This window comes from Oncorhynchus kisutch, linkage group LG29 (genome assembly GCF_002021735.2).
Source record: "Oncorhynchus kisutch isolate 150728-3 linkage group LG29, Okis_V2, whole genome shotgun sequence".
Classification (NCBI taxonomy): Eukaryota; Metazoa; Chordata; class Actinopteri; order Salmoniformes; family Salmonidae; genus Oncorhynchus; species Oncorhynchus kisutch.
In genome coordinates this window covers 8371771-8392858 of record NC_034202.2, presented here as the reverse complement: position 1 = coordinate 8392858, position 21088 = coordinate 8371771, and the positions used below count along the sequence as shown (strand labels likewise).

The following is a 21088-nucleotide window of genomic DNA, read 5'->3' as shown; positions in this document are numbered from 1 at the left end:
TGAATGCTGAGCTGTAGTCAATGAATAGCATTCTCACGTAGGTGTTTCTGTTGTCCAGGTGGGAAAGGGCAGTGTGGAGTGCAATAGAGATTGACTCATCTGTGGATATGTTGGGGCGATATGCAAATTGGAGTGGATCTAGGGTTTCTGGGATAATGGTGTTGATGTGAGTCATGACCAGCCTTTCAAAGAACTTCATGGCTATAGATGTTAGTGCTACGGGTCAGTAATCATTTACCTTAGTGTTCTTGGGCACAGGGACCATGGTGGTCTGCTTGAAACATTTTGGTATTGCAGACTCAGTTTGAAAATGTCAGTGAAGACAATTGCCAGTTGGTCAGCGAATGCTCGGAGTACACGTCCTGGTAATCCGTCTGGCCCTGCGGCCTTGTGAATGTTGACCTGTTTAAAGGTCTTGTCACATCGGCTACGGAGAGCTTGATCACACAGTCGTCCATAACAGCTGATGCTCACATGCATGCTTCAGTGTTGCTTGCCTCGAAGTGAGCAGAGAAGTAATTTAACTCGTCTGGTAGGCGCATGTCACTGGGAAGCTCATGGCTGTGCTTCCCTTTGTAGTCTGTAATACTTTGCAAGCCCTGCCACATCCGACGAGTGTCGGACTGGTGTAGTACGATTCAATCTAAGTCCTGTATTGACACTTTGCCTGTTTGATGGTTCGTCAGAGGGCACAGAGGGACTTCTTACAAGCATCCAGGTTAGAGTTCCGCTCCTTGAAAACCGCAGCTCTACCCTTTAGCTCAGTGCAGATGTTGCCTGTAATCCATGGCTTCTGGTTTGGGTATGTTCGTACAGTCACTGTGGGGACAACGTAGTTGATGCACTTATTCGTGAAGCCAGTGACTGATGTGGTGTACTCCTCAATGCCATCAGAAGAATCCCGGAACATATTCCAGTCTGTGCAAAACAGTCCTGTAGCATCATCTGACCACTTCTTTATTGACTGATTCACTAGTGCTTCCTGCTTTAATTTCTGTTTGTAAGCAGGAATCCGGAAGATCAAATTATGGTCAGATTTGCCAAATGGAGGGCGAGCTTTGTACGCGTCTCTGTGTGTGGAGTAAACGTGATCTAGAGTTTTTTCCCCCTCTGGTTGCACATTTTAACATGTTGGTTGAAATTAGGTATCATTTTCACTGCATTAGAGTCCCCAGCCACTAGGAGCGCCGCCTCAGGATGAGCATTTTCCTGTTTGCTTATGGCCTTATACAACTAATTGAGCATCAGTTTGTGGTGGTAAATAGACAGCTACAAAACATATAGATGAAAACTCTCTTGGTAAATATCTACTGCTTATCTTGATATACTCTACCTCAGGCGAGCAAAACCTTGAGACTTCCTTACTATTAGATTTCATGCACCAGCTGTTGTTTAAAAATATACACAGATAACCACCCCTTGTCTTAACAGAGGCGGCTGTTCTATCTTGCCGATGCAGAGTAAACCCCGCCAGCTGTATGTTATTCATGTCGTCGTTCAGCCATGACTCGGTGAAACATAAGATATTACAGTTTTTAATGTCCCGTTGGTACTGTGGTTCTTCCTTTAAACGTTGTGGTGTACTGCAGCACAGCTTGCTAGGTGCCGCAGAATTCTATGGCACGTTATTTAAGTGTCAGCCATTGTTGCTTGAATGCTGCAATTTACCATAATCTGCCACCATCTACCACAAACGGTTGTGGCATTAGCTCAAAACTTTTAAAGGAAGGGATTTGGGCCTTGTCGGGTGTTTGAAGTAAATCCTTTGCGCCCAACTTGTTAAAGAAAAAATCTTTGTCCAGTACGAGGTGAATAATCGCTGTCCTGATACCTTTTCGGTCATAAGAGATGGTGGCAGAAACATTATGTACAAAATAAGTTACAAATAATGCGAAAAAACACACAATAGCACAATTTATTAGGAGACCGTAAAATGGCAGCCATCTCCTCCAGCACCATTATAATGTTCTGTCTTGACTTTGGAGCGAGTAGTTGCTACCTGGTCTAAAAAAGGTGTTTATAGAGAACGCTCCAATGTCGTTACCAACTTTTACAATTCTGATATCTTCTTTAATTGTGATTTATTCAGCCCAGATGCAAATGCAGTTGTATTGTTTTTAATAAAACCTTTAATAGAGTCACACAAAATCCAAGGATCATCAACTGAATTAATTTGATTCTGTTTTTCGAATTGTTCACAGAAAGTAGGATATTGCAGTAAGGAACATTAAAGTGCCATCTTGTGGCTCTTTTAGGATATTCTGAAGTGTAGCTGGTAGTAGTAGGCATGATGATCAGATAAGCTCATGTCAAATTTCAATTTTTTGATTAAAGAAAATAGAGGAGTGGATAGTATGAAAAGGATTCGGGATCATGTTTTTTGCCTGTTTGAATAGAAAGAATACTCTTTTGATTTAGAGTTAAGAGCTCTGAAGAAATCAGAGAGTATGTGTTGGAGACCATTGGTTGCCTGTGGATTGTAGTTGGTCTTAGTGGATTTGTCCCGCATGTCCAGCATGGCATTCATGTCTGTCCCAATAACCAGATGGAATTCAGTTCATTCTAACAATATTTTGTTCAGATAATAAAAACACGTAAGCTCATATGAATTTGGAGCTTAAACATATTTTGATGTCATTTATTTTTCTTTACATTTCAGGAAAGTGATTCTGCCTTCTTGGTCTACACCTTTAACATGGATGTTGATTTTGAGGTTCTTATGTATCCTTATGATTACACCCTTAGTTTTGTTTGGGTCTAATGAAAAAAGCAGCCAGTTTGTGCAAATGGTTCTCTATTCTATGTGTCCTTTTGGAGCAGGAGGGTTTCTTGGAGCATTGCTATATCAATATGGTTTCTTGATAGAATATCAAGTTCCATTTGAGAATAGCTCGTGTTGCCATTGTTTATCTACAATGTAGTTATTATCTTTAGTGTTGATAAGCCCATGGGTGTAAAATATAAGCAGGGCCCACAGGCAAACACAACCATTGGCTGCTTCCCACCGAGAAGACCCTGTCTATAAACTATTCCCCCACCTCCCCTTCCCCGTCCCCCCTTCCCCAGGCCCCCTCCTCCCTAGGCCTCAGCCCTCCCTCCTCGGTTCCCCTCCCCTTGCACTATAATTACAGGGTTGTAGCGTAACATATGGAATCTCTGAAGCAGCATTTTTTTTTGGTCTTAAGACATACAGTACCAGTCAAAAGTTTGGACACACCGACTCATTCAAGGGTTTTTCTTTATTTTTACTATTTTCTACAATGTAGAATACTAGTGAAGATGTCAAAAGTATGAAATAACACATATAGTATCATGTAGTAACCAAAAACGTGTTAAATAAATCTAAATATATTTTATATTTGAGAGGCGGTAGTTGTGTAACTTTAACCTTAAAAAAGAGAATCTTCAGTTTATTTGCACTGATAATGCGTCCGTGATGACTGGGGTGCACAACGGGGTGCACAGGATTTTAAAGGAAGAATGTGCATTGACCAATTTGGTACTTATCGACTGTGTGTGCCATTCTTTACAATTGGCTGTCAGTGCAGCATTCAAAGAAACCATCCCTAGGAGTGTTGAGTAATCAGGGAAACCTACAACTGGTTTTCGATTTCCACAAACCGGCGCGAGGCATACAAAGCAGTGTATGCCACCATTAATTGTGGACAAAAACCACTGCAGATCACCAAAGTGTGTGCCACACGTTGGCTATTGATTGAGCCTGTGGTAACTCGTATATTGAGTCAGTGGGAAGAACTGAAACTGCACTTTGAGTTGACCAAGGCCAGTGAGCATTGATACATGGTGGATGTGCTCCACGCCATGTACATGGACAAGACCAACTATGTCAACCTGACATTCTTGAAATCAATCCTGTCCGACGTACAAGTTGCAGTGAAGTCATTTGAGGGAGATCAAACAGATCCTGTCAAGCTTTGTACAATCTGGTACACCTCTTAACATCAATTTGCAGCAGGGTAGTCAACCCTATGGCAAAAATTGATGTCCTGAAAGATGCCATTGATGGACATCTCAGTCCATCACCATACCTTGGGTACCTTTTCGAGAGCACGGTGTACCAACTCAGTCTTGCGCCAGCGGATGAAAAGGTCATTCGGAGACAGTGCATCAACTACATTGTTGCTTTAAGCAAGGAGCTGCAAGCAAGGCTCCCATACAACCTAGAATCCCTGTGAAACATGGCCCTGTTCAGTGTTAAGGAAACACTAAAGCACAATTAAAGGTATCACTGAAATTATTAATGTAGCTGAGCTACTGGGGTACCAGCCACAAACAATTGATAAAATAATTTCCCAATGGAGAAACATCCATATCTGTTTAGGTGGGACTCAACTGAAAATACAGTCGAGTTTTGGAGTGAAGTGAATACCTACACTGACTCTTCCGGGTCAAATCCATTTGAAGAACTGTGCAAAGCTGCACTCGCTACCCTCTCTTTGCCACACTCAAATGCGGAGGTTGAACGGCTGTTCAGCCAAATGAGTGTGGTCAAGTCAAAGTTAAGAAATAGAATGTCACTGCACACTCGCAACTCCACATTCCTGTTGTGGTATGGACTGAAGCTGGCTGGTGAAAACTGTTACCAGCATAAACTACCAAGTGAAGTTCTGCAGCAGTTTGGCACCACAGCAGCATACGGGAAGATAAACCTTGCTGTCTGGCTCTCCGACATTTGCAACATTGTTTCTATATTCAAATTCGATCTCCAGCTGTCCCATAAGTAATGAATGTGTTCGGAGTCGGGATGAGACAGACAGGCAGCGTTTCTCAGCCAGTCTAAATCATGAATCAGCTGGCATCATTTTCTTGGATATACAGTACACAAAGAATTGTCAATTGAAAAAAGGTCAAATGAAATGAAGTGCAGCTAGTATGCAGTCTTTCCAGCTTTAGTTTGATGTGATTGTTGGCTAACAATAGTGAACTGACGAGTGAGCACATCAGCTCATTGTTATGGATGTCCAAATAAATGTCACTAGAAAACAGCTTAGACGAATGCAGCTACTTTGCTGTTATTCTGGCTGTGCTTTTTGACAGCCGTGGCTAGCTAGCAAGCAAGGGATAAGAACTTTGTCAGCCAGTATGGCAATGGAACATTTAGAATGAATGACTGGGTCGCATCCATAGATACAGAACAAAAAAGACTGAACTTCTGGGTCGTAACCGAACCAATAGAACGAACGACCGACCAGCCGGCTTGGGTAGCAACCTTAAATTTGTGTTGGGACTATATCTCGTGGAAGGATTAGATAGTATGAATAAATTAATCAAAATAATGTTTTAAATGAAAATATGTCAATCATTATTTAAATATGTTGGTAACCCCTTCTATAAAAGTTATAATTCCCTCGAAACCGGTGTTTGCCCGACATCGTCTTGGGCCTAACAATACCCGTGCCAATATATCTTCCAAACATCGGCTTCTCTGGCATTATCACTTACAGTAAGTAGCCCACAATGGAATGACCATCTCTCCTCGCAAGTAGTAAAAAATAAATACAAAATTAAACCAAAAATTGTCGGGGATAGCTATCGACTTATTGTCATATTTAGCCCAAATGGATTCAATGTGCTGTAGCCACACAAGAAAGCAGTCCCAGTACATATGACACCCCCAGATATTGTCAATTGTTCAGTAATTGACATGGTGTCATCACTATGTAAATGTCCAGGACCATAGGAAATATAATTAGAACAAGTCCAATACTCAGCAATAATACTAATATTACTCCTTGTAGGGGGTGTCCTCATCATTGTCTTATGCTGAGGGCAACATCATAGCCATAGGCTAGACTGCGTGATTGTGCATGGATTGCATAGCTCAATAATGAGCTAGTTATGTGGTTCCATCTGTCGGCTTGTCCCCTTGTGTGTTGGGTTTGATGTGCTTCCTTGACATTGGAAAATGTGTGTGTTGTGTTCTGGAGTGTCAAGATTCATTTTACCGGTGGACAAAACAGCATCTCAGGGTTTAGCTTGTGTAGCTGGGATCTCACCTCGTTGTAGGTCTCTCTGTTTTATCAGTTCGGCACTGAGATCTGGGTCAACGCTGATCCCCCTTCCCTGCATTAGCGGCATTGGACCCTGCCCTAAGTGTTCATAGAAAAGATTGCTCATGAAGGAAGTTGGTTTGCCCGCTTCCTCATGAGTTTCAAACCCCGTGATTCACACATTGAATTTACGGGGAATGATGTTCGAGTGATTCCGTTTCCGTTTGATCATCCCTTCCTACTAAGCTCATGCTGTTTCCGGGTGAAGGAGTCGCACCTCTGTCACGTTAGGTATCCACTTTAGCAGTGAGCACCGCCAATGATTCATTTGACTGGTTTTAATTGTAAATCAAGAGCAGCGGTAATCTCCTCACAAACAATCCAGTGTACAATCTCTTAGATATGTATATATGCAGCCAGTCTTTATGTTGTCTGGTGTTGAAAGACGCCATGTTCCCACAGTTGATTTGTAGACGTTTAAAGTCTAGCTGCTGGAACCTAATAGACCTGCTAGTTATTGTCACACAGTGAATTTCCCACCACCTTAATATGAGGTATGCTATTAACACGTTTTAGGGGAGAAAAAATCTTGTTAATTCATAGTCATTTGCAAAAAGAAAGACACAAAAAAAGGCCACGCATTTCAATGCGTGCCAGCAGAACCAGAGCCTATCATCGTCTAAGACCAGTTTTGGCTGCTGATCATTTTAGAAAAAAACGTGTGCTTCCATTATGTCAAATACTACTTCTAAGTAGGAAGAAGCAAATAATGGGTGTGACACAATTGCAACCCAGGGAGTCTTAAACAACAACTTATTCATAACAAGCTAGGATGACTCACCTGATTAGCTACAGTTTACTCAGGCCATTAGAAACCGTAGTTAACATTTGTGTGAACATATGCCTGGTATATAAACACATCTGTTCTGTTGTTATTTGATGTACAGAATGCTGATTTTGTTTTCCTCCAGCTGTCGACAGGATAAAAAAGGACCAACAGATATGTCAGAGCTTTATGAATCTTCTCCTCCACTCTCCTCTTTTCTCTCTTCTGTCTTCCTATCTCCTACACCAGGGTTTTCCAAACTCGGTCCTCTTCCCCGAAGGGGGGCACATTTCGTTTTTTTGCCCTAGCAGTACACTGCTGATTTCAAATAATCAACTAATCATCGAGCTTTGATAATTTGAATCAGCTGTGTAGTGTCTGGGCGAAACATGCACCCCTTGGGGTCCTGAGGACTGAGTTTGGGAAACGCTGTAGTACACACAAAAACATAATGGTTCTAAATAGTACCAGATAGAGGTTCTTTGGGTTGTAACCATAGCAGAACCCTTTTTCTTGCTGATATAAAGAACCATTTAAAAAAGGTTCTATATAGCACCAAAAAAGGGTTCCACCATGGTTACAACCCAAAGAACCTCTATCTGGTACTATTTAGAACCATTATGTTTTCATGTTTTAGCTCAATCAAGTGAGCTACCTCTGGAACAGCTGGGGTCCCTGAGGAGAGAATTGAGAACCACTGATTGATTTCGTCAAATGTTCTCAAATGACACAAGGCCATGCGTGAGTCACTCACAAGAAGCCGTCACAGGCCATGGTCATATATAATATGTAATGGCATAACAAGAAATTAGATCAACTGGTATGACACTATCATGTACGGTTTTCTGTGAGCAAACCCAACTAGCTCTCACAGTCTCAGGTCAGAATTAGACATTCATCCATGTCTCTCAAACTTCAAATTTAGAAGATTTAGAAGACTACTTCTCTGTATCGTTCCAAGGTTAAGGTTGGACATTAACTCCAAATGGTTAAGGTTTGCGATAGGCTTAAAACAAATATATATACAGTATATCACAAAAGTGGGTACACCCCTCACATTTTTGTAAATATTTGAGTATATATTTTCATGTAACAACACTGAAGAAATGACACTTTGCTACAATGTAAAGTAGTGAGTGTACAGCTTGTATAACAGTGTAAATATTCTGTCCCCTCAAAATAACTCAACACACAGCCATTAATGTCTAGACCACTGGCAACAAAAGTGAGTACACCCCTAAGTGAAAATGTCCAAATTGGGTCCAATTAGCCATTTTCCTACCCCTGTGTCATGTGACTCGTTACAAGGTCTCATGTGTGAATGGGGAGCAGGTGTGTTAATTACATTTGGTGTCATCGCTCTCACACTCCCTCATACTGACTGGTCACTGGAAGTTCAACATGGCACCTCATGGCAAAGAACTCTCTGAGGATCAGAAAAAAATTATTGTTGCTCTACATGAAGATGGCCTGGGCTATAAGAAGATTGCCAAGACTCTGAAACTGAGCTGCAGCACAGTGGCCAAGACCATACAACGGTTTAACTGGAAAGGTTCCACTCAGAACAGGCCTCGTCATGGTCGACCAAAGAAGTTGAGTACACGTGCTCAGCGTCATATCCAGAGGTTGTCTTTGGGAAATAGACGTATGAGTGCTGCCAGCATTGCTGCAGAGGTTGAAGGGGTGGGGGGTCAGCCTGTCCGTGCTCAGACCATACGCCGTACACTGCATAAAATTGGTCTGCATGGCTGTCGTCCCAAAAGGAAGCCTCTTCTAAAGATGATGCACAAGAAAGCCCGCAAACAGTTTGCTGAAGACAAGCAGACTAAGGACATGGATTACTGGAACCAGGTCCTGTGGTCTGATGAGACCAAGATAAACTTATTTGGTTCAGATGGTGTCAAGCGTGTGTGGCGGCAACCAGGTGAGGAGTACAAAGACAACTGTGTCTTGCCTACAGTCAAGCATGGTGGTGGGAGTGTCATGGTCTGGGGCTGCATGAGTGCTGCCACCACTAGGGAGCTACAGTTCATTGAGGGAACCATGAATGCCAACATGTACTGTGACATACTGAAGCAGAGCATGATCCCCTCCATTCAGAGACTGGGCCGCAGGGCAGTATTCCAACATGATAACGACCCCAAACACACATCCAAGACGACCACTGCCTTGCTAAAGAAGCTGAGGGTAAAGGTGATGGACTGGCCAAGCATGTCTCCAGATCTAAACCCTATTGAGCATCAGTGGGGCATTCTCAAACGGAAGGTGGAGGAGGTCAAGGTCTCTAACATCCACCAGCTCCGTGATGTCGTCATGGAGGAGTGTAGGAGGACTCCAGTGGCAAGTTGTGAAGCTCTGGTGAACTCCATGCCCAAGAGGGTTAAGGCAGTGCTGGAAAATGATGGTGGCCACACAATATTGACACTTTGGGCCCAATTTGGACATTTTCACTTAGGGGTGTACTCACTTTTGTTGCCAGCGGTTTAGACATTAATGGCTGTGTGTTGAGTTATTTTGAGGGGACAGAAAATTTACACTGTTATACAAGCTGTACACTCACTACTTTACATTGTAGCAAAGTGTCATTTCTTCAGTGTTGTCACATGAAAAGATATACTCAAATATTTACAAAAATGTGAGGGGTGTACTCACTTTTGTAATATACTGTATATACTGTATAGAAAAAGTGTTATATCGCTGGATTTAAACATGCAAACAGAAGCAGATTCTTATGCCCGTCCACCGTTCCAGTTCCAGTCCACGTCCCCGTCCACGACTCCTAATTGAAGGTAACAGTGCTCACTGTTGCCCCTTGTCGCCGGTTTCCACATCATCTCCCAACGTCCTCAGACATGGATGGACATTGAATACTGACTTGTATCACGGGTTACCTACCTGCCTGAGCAAACCATGCCCCAAAATATTAGAATGAGCCGCCTCCCCTACATTTGAATTATCACTAAAAGAGCAAAGAACCATTTTGTGAACTGTAAAGAAGCATGGAAGAGCTGAAAGGGTTCTTAGAGTCATTATGGTTCCCATCTGAGATTTCCCAGTTCAGAGTTTGCATTGTTTTGAACATGGGCGAAGTCATGCTGGATTGACAGCATGGCCAATATATTTAACCTTTTCTGGCCCATGGTGATGCATGTGAATGTTTATCATTTTAAGCTTAGAAAAGAGACCCTTAAACCAGACTTAGACCACACACCCTCTCCACCGAAGAGCAGGCTAGTGATTGCTTTGCAATGCTTACAGCTAGCCACTGATTCCTTCCAAACCACTAATTGTTGAATTTGCGATTTCCTACTTGCTGTGTAATGTTTATGTTCAATGGCCGATGAGCACCGATAAATGTAATCTATAATTTCTCGTCATATGACAAGGATTGAAAAGGATTTGCCAATACACTGTCGACTTGATTCATAATGATGACTGCTTGTCTAGCTTGCTAGCTAAGATTTCAAAGGAATAATGTTGACATGATTAGCCAAATCAAATCTACGGTAGACACAGCGTGATTTGACCTTATTTTCTCTGTGGTTAATGACTTTGAGCCTTCTTGGAGGGGCACTTCTAATGTAAATCTATGGCAGCATCCAAGGGGCTTGAACTTTCGAACTTTCCCTGTGGATTTTGCGGTAATGTAGTTATCCCATGTGTGACAGAACACTGAACCAATCACGGCACAACTAGAGAACATTACCAAGCCCATGCTTTTCAAAATGTAAATAATACATAATTTGACACCCCCATGCAGACAGATGGATTAAAAGTATGTTTACATACAAATGGACAGCTCCGCCCACAACTTCTGGTCTTTATAGCATTCCCAGAAAGCATGGATTATTGAGTCATTATTAGTTTTACACTAAAGGCATGACTCTGCCGTTGTGCTGTAACATTTGTACATTTAGTCTCATGTTATAAATTCTCTACATTAGTTTATACTTGATTAAATGTTTTACTGTCATTTTGTTAGTTATGCTGCAACTTTCCCTCTTGTGGGAACATCAGTTCTTTTTAAGTCTGGGTTCCAATAGTTTATATTTTTTTCTAAGAGATTTTCAATTGGATAGGCTCTCTGCAAGGTATCATATGGACATTATTTTCTGACTAAAATAAGATTGGCACACCTGTATTTGGGGAGTTTCTCCCATTTTTCTCTGTCAGGTTGGATGGGGAGTGTCACTGCATAGCTATTTGGCTGTGTGCTTAAGGTCATTGTCCAGTTGGAAGGTGAACCATCACGCCAGTCTGAAAGCTCTGGAGCAGGTTTATCAAGGACCTCTCTGTACTATGCTCCATTCATCTTTCCCTCGATCTTGACTAGTCTCTCACTTTTACTGAGGAGTGGCTTCCGTCTGGTCACTCTACCATAAAGTCCTGATTGGTGGAGTGCTGCAGAGATGGTTGTCCTTCTGGAAGGTTCTCCCATCTCCACAGAAGAGCTCTGGAGCTCTGCCAGAGTGACCATCGGCTTATTGGTCACCTCCCTGACCAAGGACCATCTCCCCTGATTGGTCAGTTTGGCCAGGCAGCCAGCTCTAGGAAGAGTCTTGGTGGTTCCAAACTTCTTCCATTTCAGAATGATGGAGGCCACTGTGTTCTTGGGGACCTTCAATGCTGCAGAAATGTTTTGGTTCCCTTCCACAGATCAATACTTTTTGCTCTGACATGCACTGTCAACCGTAGGACCTTATGTAGACTGGTGTGTACCTTTCCAAATCATGTCCAATCAATTGAATTTATCACAGGTGGACTCCAATGAAGTTGTAGAATCATCTGAAGGATGATCAAAGGGAACAGGATGCACCTGACCTCAAGGTATTTTTGTTTTTTATTTTTAATAAATTTGCAACAATTTAAAAAATATATGTTTTTGTTTCGTCATTATGGGGTATTGTGTGTAGATTGATGAGGAAAACATTTTATTCAATTAATTTTAGAATAAGGCTGTAACAAAATGTGGAAAAAGTCATGGGGTCTGAACATTTTCTGAATGCACTGTATTTGAACCTATGTACATTGTTCAGTCCAAAATTACCTTTTAATTCATGTCATTCATGGTTTCTATGCCTTTAGTTTTCCATGCGGAACAATTTATCGGTGTAACGATCGTCGCTGGAGGCTCCGGACTGGGGACCATCGCTGGAGGTTCCGGACTAGGGACCGTCGCTGGAGGTTCCGGACTGGGGACCGTCGCTGGAGGTTCCGGACTGTGGCCCGTCGTTGAAGGTTCCGGACTGTGAATCATCGCCGGAAGGACTGGGAACTGGGAAGCGTCACCGGAAAGATTGGGAACTGTCGCCGGAAGCTCTGGTCTGGGAACTGTCGCCGGAAGCTCTGGCCTGTGGAGGTCCACTGCAGGCCTTATGCGTGGGACCGGTAAAGGTGGCACTGGGCTGAAGACACGCACCTCAGGGCAGTGTGGGGAAGAGGCACAGGACGTACTGGACTGTGGAGGCGCACTGGAGGCCTGATGCATGGGACCGGTACAGGTGGCACCGGGCTGATGACACGCACCTCAGGGGGAGTGCGGGTTGGAGGCACAGGACGCACTGGACTGTGGAGGTGCACTGGAGGTCTGGAGCGTAGAGCTGGCACAACCCGTCCTGGCTGGATGTTTATTTTCGCCCTGCAAATGCGGGGAGCTGGCACAGGACGCACTGCGCTGTGAATGCGCACTGGAGACACCGTGCGCATCATTGCATAACATGGTGCCTGACAAGTCACACGCTCCCCACGGTAAACACGAGGAGTTGGCTCAGGTCTGAACCCTGGACTCCCTGCCACTCTCCTCATGTGCCCCCTCCCCAAATCTTTTTGGAGCTGCCTCTCGGGTTTCCGTGCTAGCCGTGTCCCCTCGTATCGTCACCGTTCCTCTTTCGCTGTTTCCACTTGTTTCCATGGCAGGGTATTGTCCCCTGCCATAACCTCCTCCCAGGTCCAGGATGTCCTCCACTCTCTTTTCTCCCGGGCCCAGGATCCCTGTTCCTCTTGAACACGCGGCTTGGTCCTTTTTTGGTGGGTAGTTCTGTAACGATCGTCGTATGAAGGAGTGGACCAAAACGCAGTGTGGTAAGTGTTCATGATAAATGTAATACTCAAAACACTCAAACAAAATAACAAAGAGGGAAAACCGAAACAGTCCTGTCAGGTGCAGACACTAAAAACAGAAAACAACTACCCACAAAACCCAAACAAAAAAGGACAACTTATATATGATCCCCAATCAGAGACAACGATAGACAGCTACCTCTCATTGGGAACCACACCAACATAGAAATAAAGAAACTAGAATGCCAACCCTAGTCACACCCTGGCCAAACCAAAATAGAGAATGAAAACCTCTCTATGGCCAGGGCGTGACAATCGGTGAATTCTGAAAAGCTATCCAAACGATAGTTCCATAAGGTTGTGTTTTTAGGAAGTGATATTGGTTCTTGTAGAATACATTTCATTTTCTTCCATATTGTTATACTATGACGTTGTTAATGTTCTTAGCTTTATCTTTTGAAAATAGACACGTGAAACGATTCTGGGGATGAAGATGTAAGCATTGTTCCTCATTAGTGCATTCAACGATATGTCACAAGTAAAAGCCCTGGGTAGAGAGTTGATATAATTCCAAGTCTGGAACCCTCTGACCTAGGAAGATGTAAAACTTTCCTTTTCATTCTATTAGTTTCATTTGCCCAAAAAAGTCTTATGACCAGGTATACTTCGGTGGGGTAATTGGTATTACTTACTGAAAGTAAACACAAAGACATTGTAAAGAGGTTCATTCTACCTGTACAATTTATGGGAAGATTATTCAATGTAATTAGATCTGTTTTCATATGGTTGAGTAATGGAATAGAGTTATCTTTATATATTTGTTGTTTGTTGTCACGCATTCCTTTCCATTCCTCTCCTCTTCACCTCTCTTCACCTCATTGTCTTCTCCATTCCTCTCCTCTCCTCCCTCTATTTGTTTAGTGAGCCAGTATATTTCTGAAAATACTAGAGTATAATACAGACCCCCCCCCCCCCCCACACACACACACACAAAGCTGGGATGCTTATATAAACACAGCATTTAAATTTTTCTTTATGGGCAAAACAGGAAGCCACAGTGACAAATGTATTATATCTGATAACAGTCTCTGTCTGTGCCCTTGAGCTCTGTGTGCCACCAGTCATGCTGAGGGGGAGAGTGTGTATGCCCTTGAGTGTGTGTGTGTGTGTGTGTGTTTGTGCATTGTCATATGTGTGTTCATGTGTTTGTGGGTTTGTGTTGGCAGCAAACGTCCAGAGAGGAAGGGAGAACAAAGAGAGAAACTCCTTAATGAGGCCTACTGCCGCAACCACTAAACTAGGCCAGCTACCCGTGCCCAGAAAGAGAGAGAGTTTGTGTGTGTGTGTGTGCATACGTGTGTGTGTGTGTGTGTGTGTGTGTGTGTGGAGCCACCGTGAACACACACACAATACACACAAACACAAAGGGAGCATTGAGTTCTGAGCCAGCAGATGCACTCCAGGCAACCCCCTCCCTCCTTGTGCGTAGCCCAGGTAACTCACCGGTTTCTGTCAGACCCTGGTGTATACTCCAGTAGTTCTGCAGACACTGTAGTTCTTTCTTCATGCCTCTCTTACAGCGACAGTTGTAGAGCGACGAATCCTGTAGGACCTCTATGGCACCCTGGCACTCCCTGCTAGCCAGCATGGTTTGGCGATCCCGCGCCCCGCCTGACAGGCACTGACGCATAATCCTGTAGCTGGAGCTGCACTGGCTGTCCCCGTTACACAGCTCTAATGCCCGCACACACTCCAGGGACTCCCTCCATCCATGTCCACACACACACACCACACAAACACACCCTGCAGCAGAGAGAGAAGAGGAATAATGATCAATCATGATGTTAATACTCGTTAACCCTGACACTAACACCCCATACCCACACAGCATCTGGGGGGGTAAGATCGTAATTATAGTCTCACTAGCCAACTTGACTAACAAAAACAAGTAAAATTGACAAACAAACCTCACTGTTCAAACCTTTGAAGCGACCGCATATAGAAGAGGAGAATAGGCGGTCTCCTCCCGAGCATCTTATAGCGCCACCAACGACAGATCCTGAAGCCACCAACGACTGACCCCGAACCCGAAGCGACCAATGACTGACCTAGAAGCTGAAGCCTCCAATGGCTGACTCCGAATCCAATGCCACTAAGACTGCCCCCGAAGCCACCAATGACTGACCCCGAAGCCGAAGCCACCAACGACTAACCCCCGAAGCCACCAACGACTGACCCCGAAGCTGAAGCCACCAACAACTGACTGCGAAGCCGAACCCATCAACGACTGACCTCGAAGCCACCAAAGACTGACCCCTGAAGTCACCAACGACTGACCCCGAAGCTGAAGGAACTGAAACCACTTCCCTGGTTTCAGTTCCTTCGGCCACAGCCCTTGCCCCGGCTTCATCAGAACCTGCAGACATGCAATACACGAGCCTGCTTCCCAGCACAAACTGCCAGTGTTCCCTGCAACACTAACGATTATGGGCAAGGATAGAATCATTTCAAGGGATGAAATATATAATATATCAGGAGATGCTTTGTATAGCCAGAAAGTCAGCCTTTTTCCTGATGTGGATATGGAGGATTGGTTCATTAAGATTGGTGTTAAAGATTTGAAGCATATCAGACAGTTTTGTGTTAAAACCTCTACAGGATCGGTGGGTCCCCAGCGATACGGTTGAGCTAACATAGGCTAATGTGATTAGCATGAGGTTGTAAGTAACAAGAACATTTCCCAGGACATAGATATATCTGATATTGGCAGAAAACTTTAATTCTTGTTAATCTAACTGCACTGTCCAATTTACAGTAGCTATTACAGTGAAAGAATGCCATGCTGTAGTTTGAGGAGAGTGCACAGTTATGAACTTAAAAATGTATTAATAAACCAATTTGGCACATTTGGGCAGTCTTGGCACAAAATGTTGAAAAGAAATGCAATGGTTCATTGGATCAGTCCAACACTTTGCACATACACTGCTGCCACCTAGAGGCCTAAATCCAAACTGAACCTGGGCTGGAATAATACATTATGGCCTTTCTCTTGCATTTTGAAGATGATGGTACAATAAAAAACACACAAAAAATGTATTTTTCTTTGTATTATCTTTTACCAGATTTAATGTGTTATATTCTCCTACATTAACTTCAAAGTGGTTCCTTTCAAATGGTTTCAAGAATATGCATATCCTTGCATTAGGACCTGAGCTACGGGCAGTTAGATTTGTGTTTGTCATTTTAGGCGATAATTGAAAAAAAAGGGACGGATCTTTAAGAGGTGAAGCTAGCAACGCATACATGGCTGCAGTGGCCAGAGCCACAGCCTTCGAAGAATGGCATCAGTCAAGATGTGGAAATATTCTTAAGCAGGTCAACAGAGGCATGTGCAGCATCTTACATTGAAAGGAGTCGAGCACACATCGAAGCTGTAAGAGGTATTGTGCTTTTATGTGCCAAGCAGTACATGCTATTGCGTGGGCACCACGAAAACCAGGAGGCTCTTAATTAACTTGCACCCCGAGATAAAAAAAACCAACTGGAGCAACAACCCAAGAATGGAACTCTGATGAGCCCTGATAGGACAGCTTAACATTTTATTTTCTTTAACTAGGAAAGTCATTTAAGAACAAATTCTTATTTTCATTGACGGCCTCGGAACAGTGGGTTAACTGCCTGTTCAGGGGCAGAACGACAGATTTGTACCTTGTCAGCTCGGGGACTAGCAACCTTCCGGTTACTAGTCCAACGCTCTAACCACTAGGCTACCCTGCCTCCCCATCTACATTGCAAGACACTCATCGTGGTGCTTGATACCTGTCCCAAATACATTTTCCCCAACATGAACAGGCTTCCTCGAGACGTAATCACTCTGCCTATCACCAGCTACACTGTAGAATGTCTATTCTCCACTGTCAATCGGATCAAAGCGTGCAACAGGGCATCCATACTCACAGGGCGCTTGAACAATGTGTCACTGCTCTCTTTTGAAGGAGAACTGAGTCTTTGGCTTATGACGATATCATTTCAAAGTTCAACACCAAGCTCTGTCATCTTCTGCTGTGACTGTGAGTCTGACAATGATGGCAGTTCTATGTTATTTTTCCCCCCTGTTTATTTCCTGTATGTTGCACTGGTTTACTGTGCTGTACATTGTAGCCTATTATCATGACCTTTGTTTGGTGTAAGAGAGTGCATGCCTAATCTAATGCAACAAAAATCTGATCTGATTGGCCTTTATGTTCATTTTAAACACATATATATTTTGCACCATAAGCTTCCTTAAAGACCTGCCTAAACGAAATCACACATTTCTTTGTGACGGTGTATTAAATTGATTTATTGCGGATTTATTGCGCATTGAGGAAATGATGTCACTGTGCTTCTGAATTTGTTCAGTTAGCAAATAAGACAGCTCATAGTCCATTGCCTTAATCACAGTCAACACTCCTGTATTTTATACCTGTGGAACACTGATTCTAAAATCAACGCGTATGTGCATTGTGAACCTGAGACTCTCTTCTGATAGATGTCTGATAGGACAGCTTTACATCTAATTCAAGAGGTCTGGACTGCATGGAACTTGATGTGAAGAATTCACATTTTGGTATATAAAAAAAAGCATGTCTTTGTTTGCTGCCTCAAATGCACACGCTGTACATCAGCATCTTCACTCATGATTTGACAATGAATATAGGCTATTAATAATATTGTCACGAATCAGACTATTAGTTCCCCCACCACCCCAATTAGTTCAGCCGATATCCTGGATGGGATACAGTTAAACTGAGAGGCCTGCCGAGCCAATTGTGAACTGTGCAAACAACATTTCTGCAATGAATTTCTGGCTACGCTACTGGTGTATGTGTGGTAGCAGTGTAGAGCTGGCTACATGCTGTTTACAGGGGAGTTCTCTGAACGTGTCAAATACTGTCAGGGGAAATAACCTCTCCTCTATCCTCCACCTCTTCCATCCTTCTAGCCTCTCTCCTCACATCCTCTACTCTCCTCTCCCTTCTCCACTCCTATCCATTCCCTCCTGTCCTCTCTATCCCAATCTCTCCCCCCCCCCCCTCTCTCTCTCTCTCTCTCTCTCTCTCACCCCTCCCCATTTCCCTCTTCTCTCCTGTTTTAGATCACCTCAAAACATGACAAAAATATCAATAATGTAAATATGGGAAAACTGTGTAAACTTCTGGATTTGTGAGTAATGGGTTCTAGATTAATCTATAAAAAACTCATAGCGATTACACAGTGTGCCTGACTAGACAAACATGCAGGTAGCACGTGGAAGGCAAAAATGTGACACACCACAGGCTAGTGCCACGACCGTGAACAGATTTCAGCACCAAGGACAGTTCTGCCGCGCGAGCCCATGCAGTCGTCAGACACAGCGGTAACCAGATTCACATGCACACACACTTTAGCAAGCAGCTTCTACCAGACGGGAGAGCTTGAACATCTCTTCATATTTTACCATCTAAAGAACTATGTTTGATATATATTACCCTGAATCACCTTTAGATGCTTACTACATCAGGTCACATAATTAACAAATAATAGGCTCTACATTCTACTTTTACCAAAATCCCTTTAGATCACAAACCTTCCCTAGCAGCAGCAAGGCACCAGGTGCACACACAAAAAGTATGGTTCTAAATAGTACCAGATAGCGGTTGTTTGTCTTGTAACCATGGTGGAACCCTTTTTTGAAGGTTCTATGAAGAACCATGTTCATACAGTTCTAAATGATTTAGTCAATCGTTTTCAATTGACACAAGGCAATACATGAGTCTTTCACAAGATACTGTCACTGGTCATAGTCATATATAAAAAGTAATACTACTCTTATTCATGTGGTTTTCTGTCAGACTAGACACTTTGCTGCCTTTCACAGTTCGGATAGTGCATTGCACATATGGTCTCAATTTTTTTTAAATGGAAAGTTAACAAAGTTTCACCACCATCTAATGCCATATATAATTACCACTATCAGCAACACACCCCACCACTCCCTTCCACTACTTTGGCCCTAACAGATCCTACACCAGGCCGTCGCCCTGGGAGGCTGGAACCCCATCTCTCAAAACCCCCTGCAGTTTTTCTGCACTAAAATCTCTGACACCCAAAAACATCTCTGCTGCTTCCACCAATTCAATCTTCTGGGGTTCTGGCCATTTTAGCCGGGGGTGCTGAGGGTGCTGCAGCACCTCCTAAAAAATCTATTCAAAAAATGTTCACGAAGGTAGTGCATTGGTCCTTTACTACAGACACCGGGGATCCTCAACTTCACTTCAACACTCAACTGCCACCCCAGTTATCACTCCTTTCAGCGGCACTCTACTCCAGAGAGCAAAGAAGGACACAACCCTCATCCTGAAACACATAGCGCGTCAACCCCACCCTCACTCTGTCCTCTCCCTCCTTCTCCCCCTGACCAGCAGACGCACAAAAAGTTAACTTCTTGACAAAACCCAAACCCTTCTTCACCCAGCCTGATACCACAAACAGATCGGCCAAAAGGAATGGATCCGCATTCTTCACAAGACGTACTCCCACGGGGCCAGAGTCATACTGGACATTTTCCTCGTCATTGCGTTGAGGCTCAGAAGCCTTCACCTCACTTCTGTCAGGTAACATTTCAGAGAGTTCACTCTCCGTCGACTGCTCAGGGTTTTCAGGAGAGTAACATGTAATTATGTCTCCAGTTTGACTCAAAGGAGAAAGTTCTCTGCTTGTATTTCGGTCTGGGTTTGAAACATTGTGCTCTTCTTTCTGCCTTGTGTCATCTCGCTATACACCATCTTATAATATGGAATGGCATAACACAACACTAAAATACATTGGAATGACACTATCACTCACGATTGCACAAAAAGAGCTGTGACAAAACTACGCCCCCAAACATGCTAATTAGCCACCTCCCCTATATTTTAATTATCACTAAAAGAGCAAAGCACCTTTTTGTGAACAATAAAAAACTGTTGAAGATCCACATAAAACCACCACGCTTCCCAAAGAACCCTAATTGTTTAGTGTGGAGGCATGAGCTATTGGTATGTCCCTAACTGAATGTTTGGCCATTGTGTGTGTGTGTGTGTGTGTGTGTGTGTGTGTGTGTGTGTGTGTGTGTGTGTGTGTGTGTGTGTGTGTGTGTGTGTGTGTGTGTGTGTGTGTGTGTGTGTGTGTACTCACCCAGCAGAAACAGCACGCTGAAAACGTTCAACAGAATCATTGCAGGTTCCAGAGCAGTAATCCCGAAGTCACGAGGCAGAATGTGGACTTTCCGGGTCAGCCGTTAACGGCTAGATAAATTGGTAAATCGTTAAAACAGAGAAACATCTCTAACACTGCTCCTCACCGGTTAATAATCCAAAAACCACAGCCGTGCCGGACGAAACCAAAAACAAACACACGCAGGTCCTCATTTGATACCATACACACAGGCTACACAGACACACATACTCAGACAGAGTGTTTTCATGTGAAACGGACCATTAACGTTAACATCCTCTCTGGAAGGAGCGATTGTTGAAAATCATCCAAAGTTTCCCAGGTAATAACGTTTGTCCATGCAAGACAGAGACCTGCCGTGGGACCAAGAAAACTGCTTGACTGACTGAATGTCCGGTGTCTGCTAAAAGGTTTGAGAGTGCCCGTTCCTCTCTGACTTCGATTCGAGGATTCCGTTAAAAACGCTCTATCCTCTATCCTAGCCACACGCAGTCAAACTTTCATCTGTGAGTGTGTGATGGAGGATGGTGTGTGTGCTTGAGTGAGCGAAAGAGAAAGAGAATGAGAGAGAGGGTGGGGGGGGAGTTGACGGAAGGAGAGAAGGACGTCAGAAAGCAAGCAGTATGCTATTTCTAACTCTGTTGTTCTTCCCGTCTCACAGGGGCAGCTGATGGCTGTTTAGTCCAGATGTCATTAAAATAATTAAACTTCCGAGACCGGGAATATGTAGCCTATGTGATGGTAGCCTACACACGCCTGGCCGGGAGACAGTCAACCTGTAATAGATCTAGGAGAGTTCTAATTCACTCCTGGAGCCTCAAGTACGCCTGCAGGAGAAAAGCAGCTCCTGTTCTATCAGAGGGAGGCAGGAAATCTCTCTCTCTCTCTCTCTCTCTGTCTCTCGCTCTCTCTCTCTCTCTCTCTGTCTCTCGCTCTCTCGCTCGCTCTCTCGCTC

The 21088-nt window shown here is 43.7% G+C and overlaps 1 protein-coding gene across 1 annotated transcript in view; it reads right to left on the bottom strand.

Moving 5' to 3' along the window:
* LOC109873557 (GDNF family receptor alpha-2-like) overlaps positions 1-20886 on the bottom strand; it is a 74309-nt gene extending 53423 nt beyond the window's left edge. The window contains exons 1-2 of the mRNA XM_031809591.1: positions 20095-20886; positions 14401-14700 (exon numbers count right to left, since the gene is read on the bottom strand). Of these exons, the coding sequence (XP_031665451.1) occupies positions 14401-14700; positions 20095-20134 (340 nt within the window). The 5' untranslated portion in view covers positions 20135-20886. The remainder of the gene's footprint in view (positions 1-14400; positions 14701-20094) is intronic.
* Between the last annotated feature and the right edge of the window lie 202 nt (positions 20887-21088).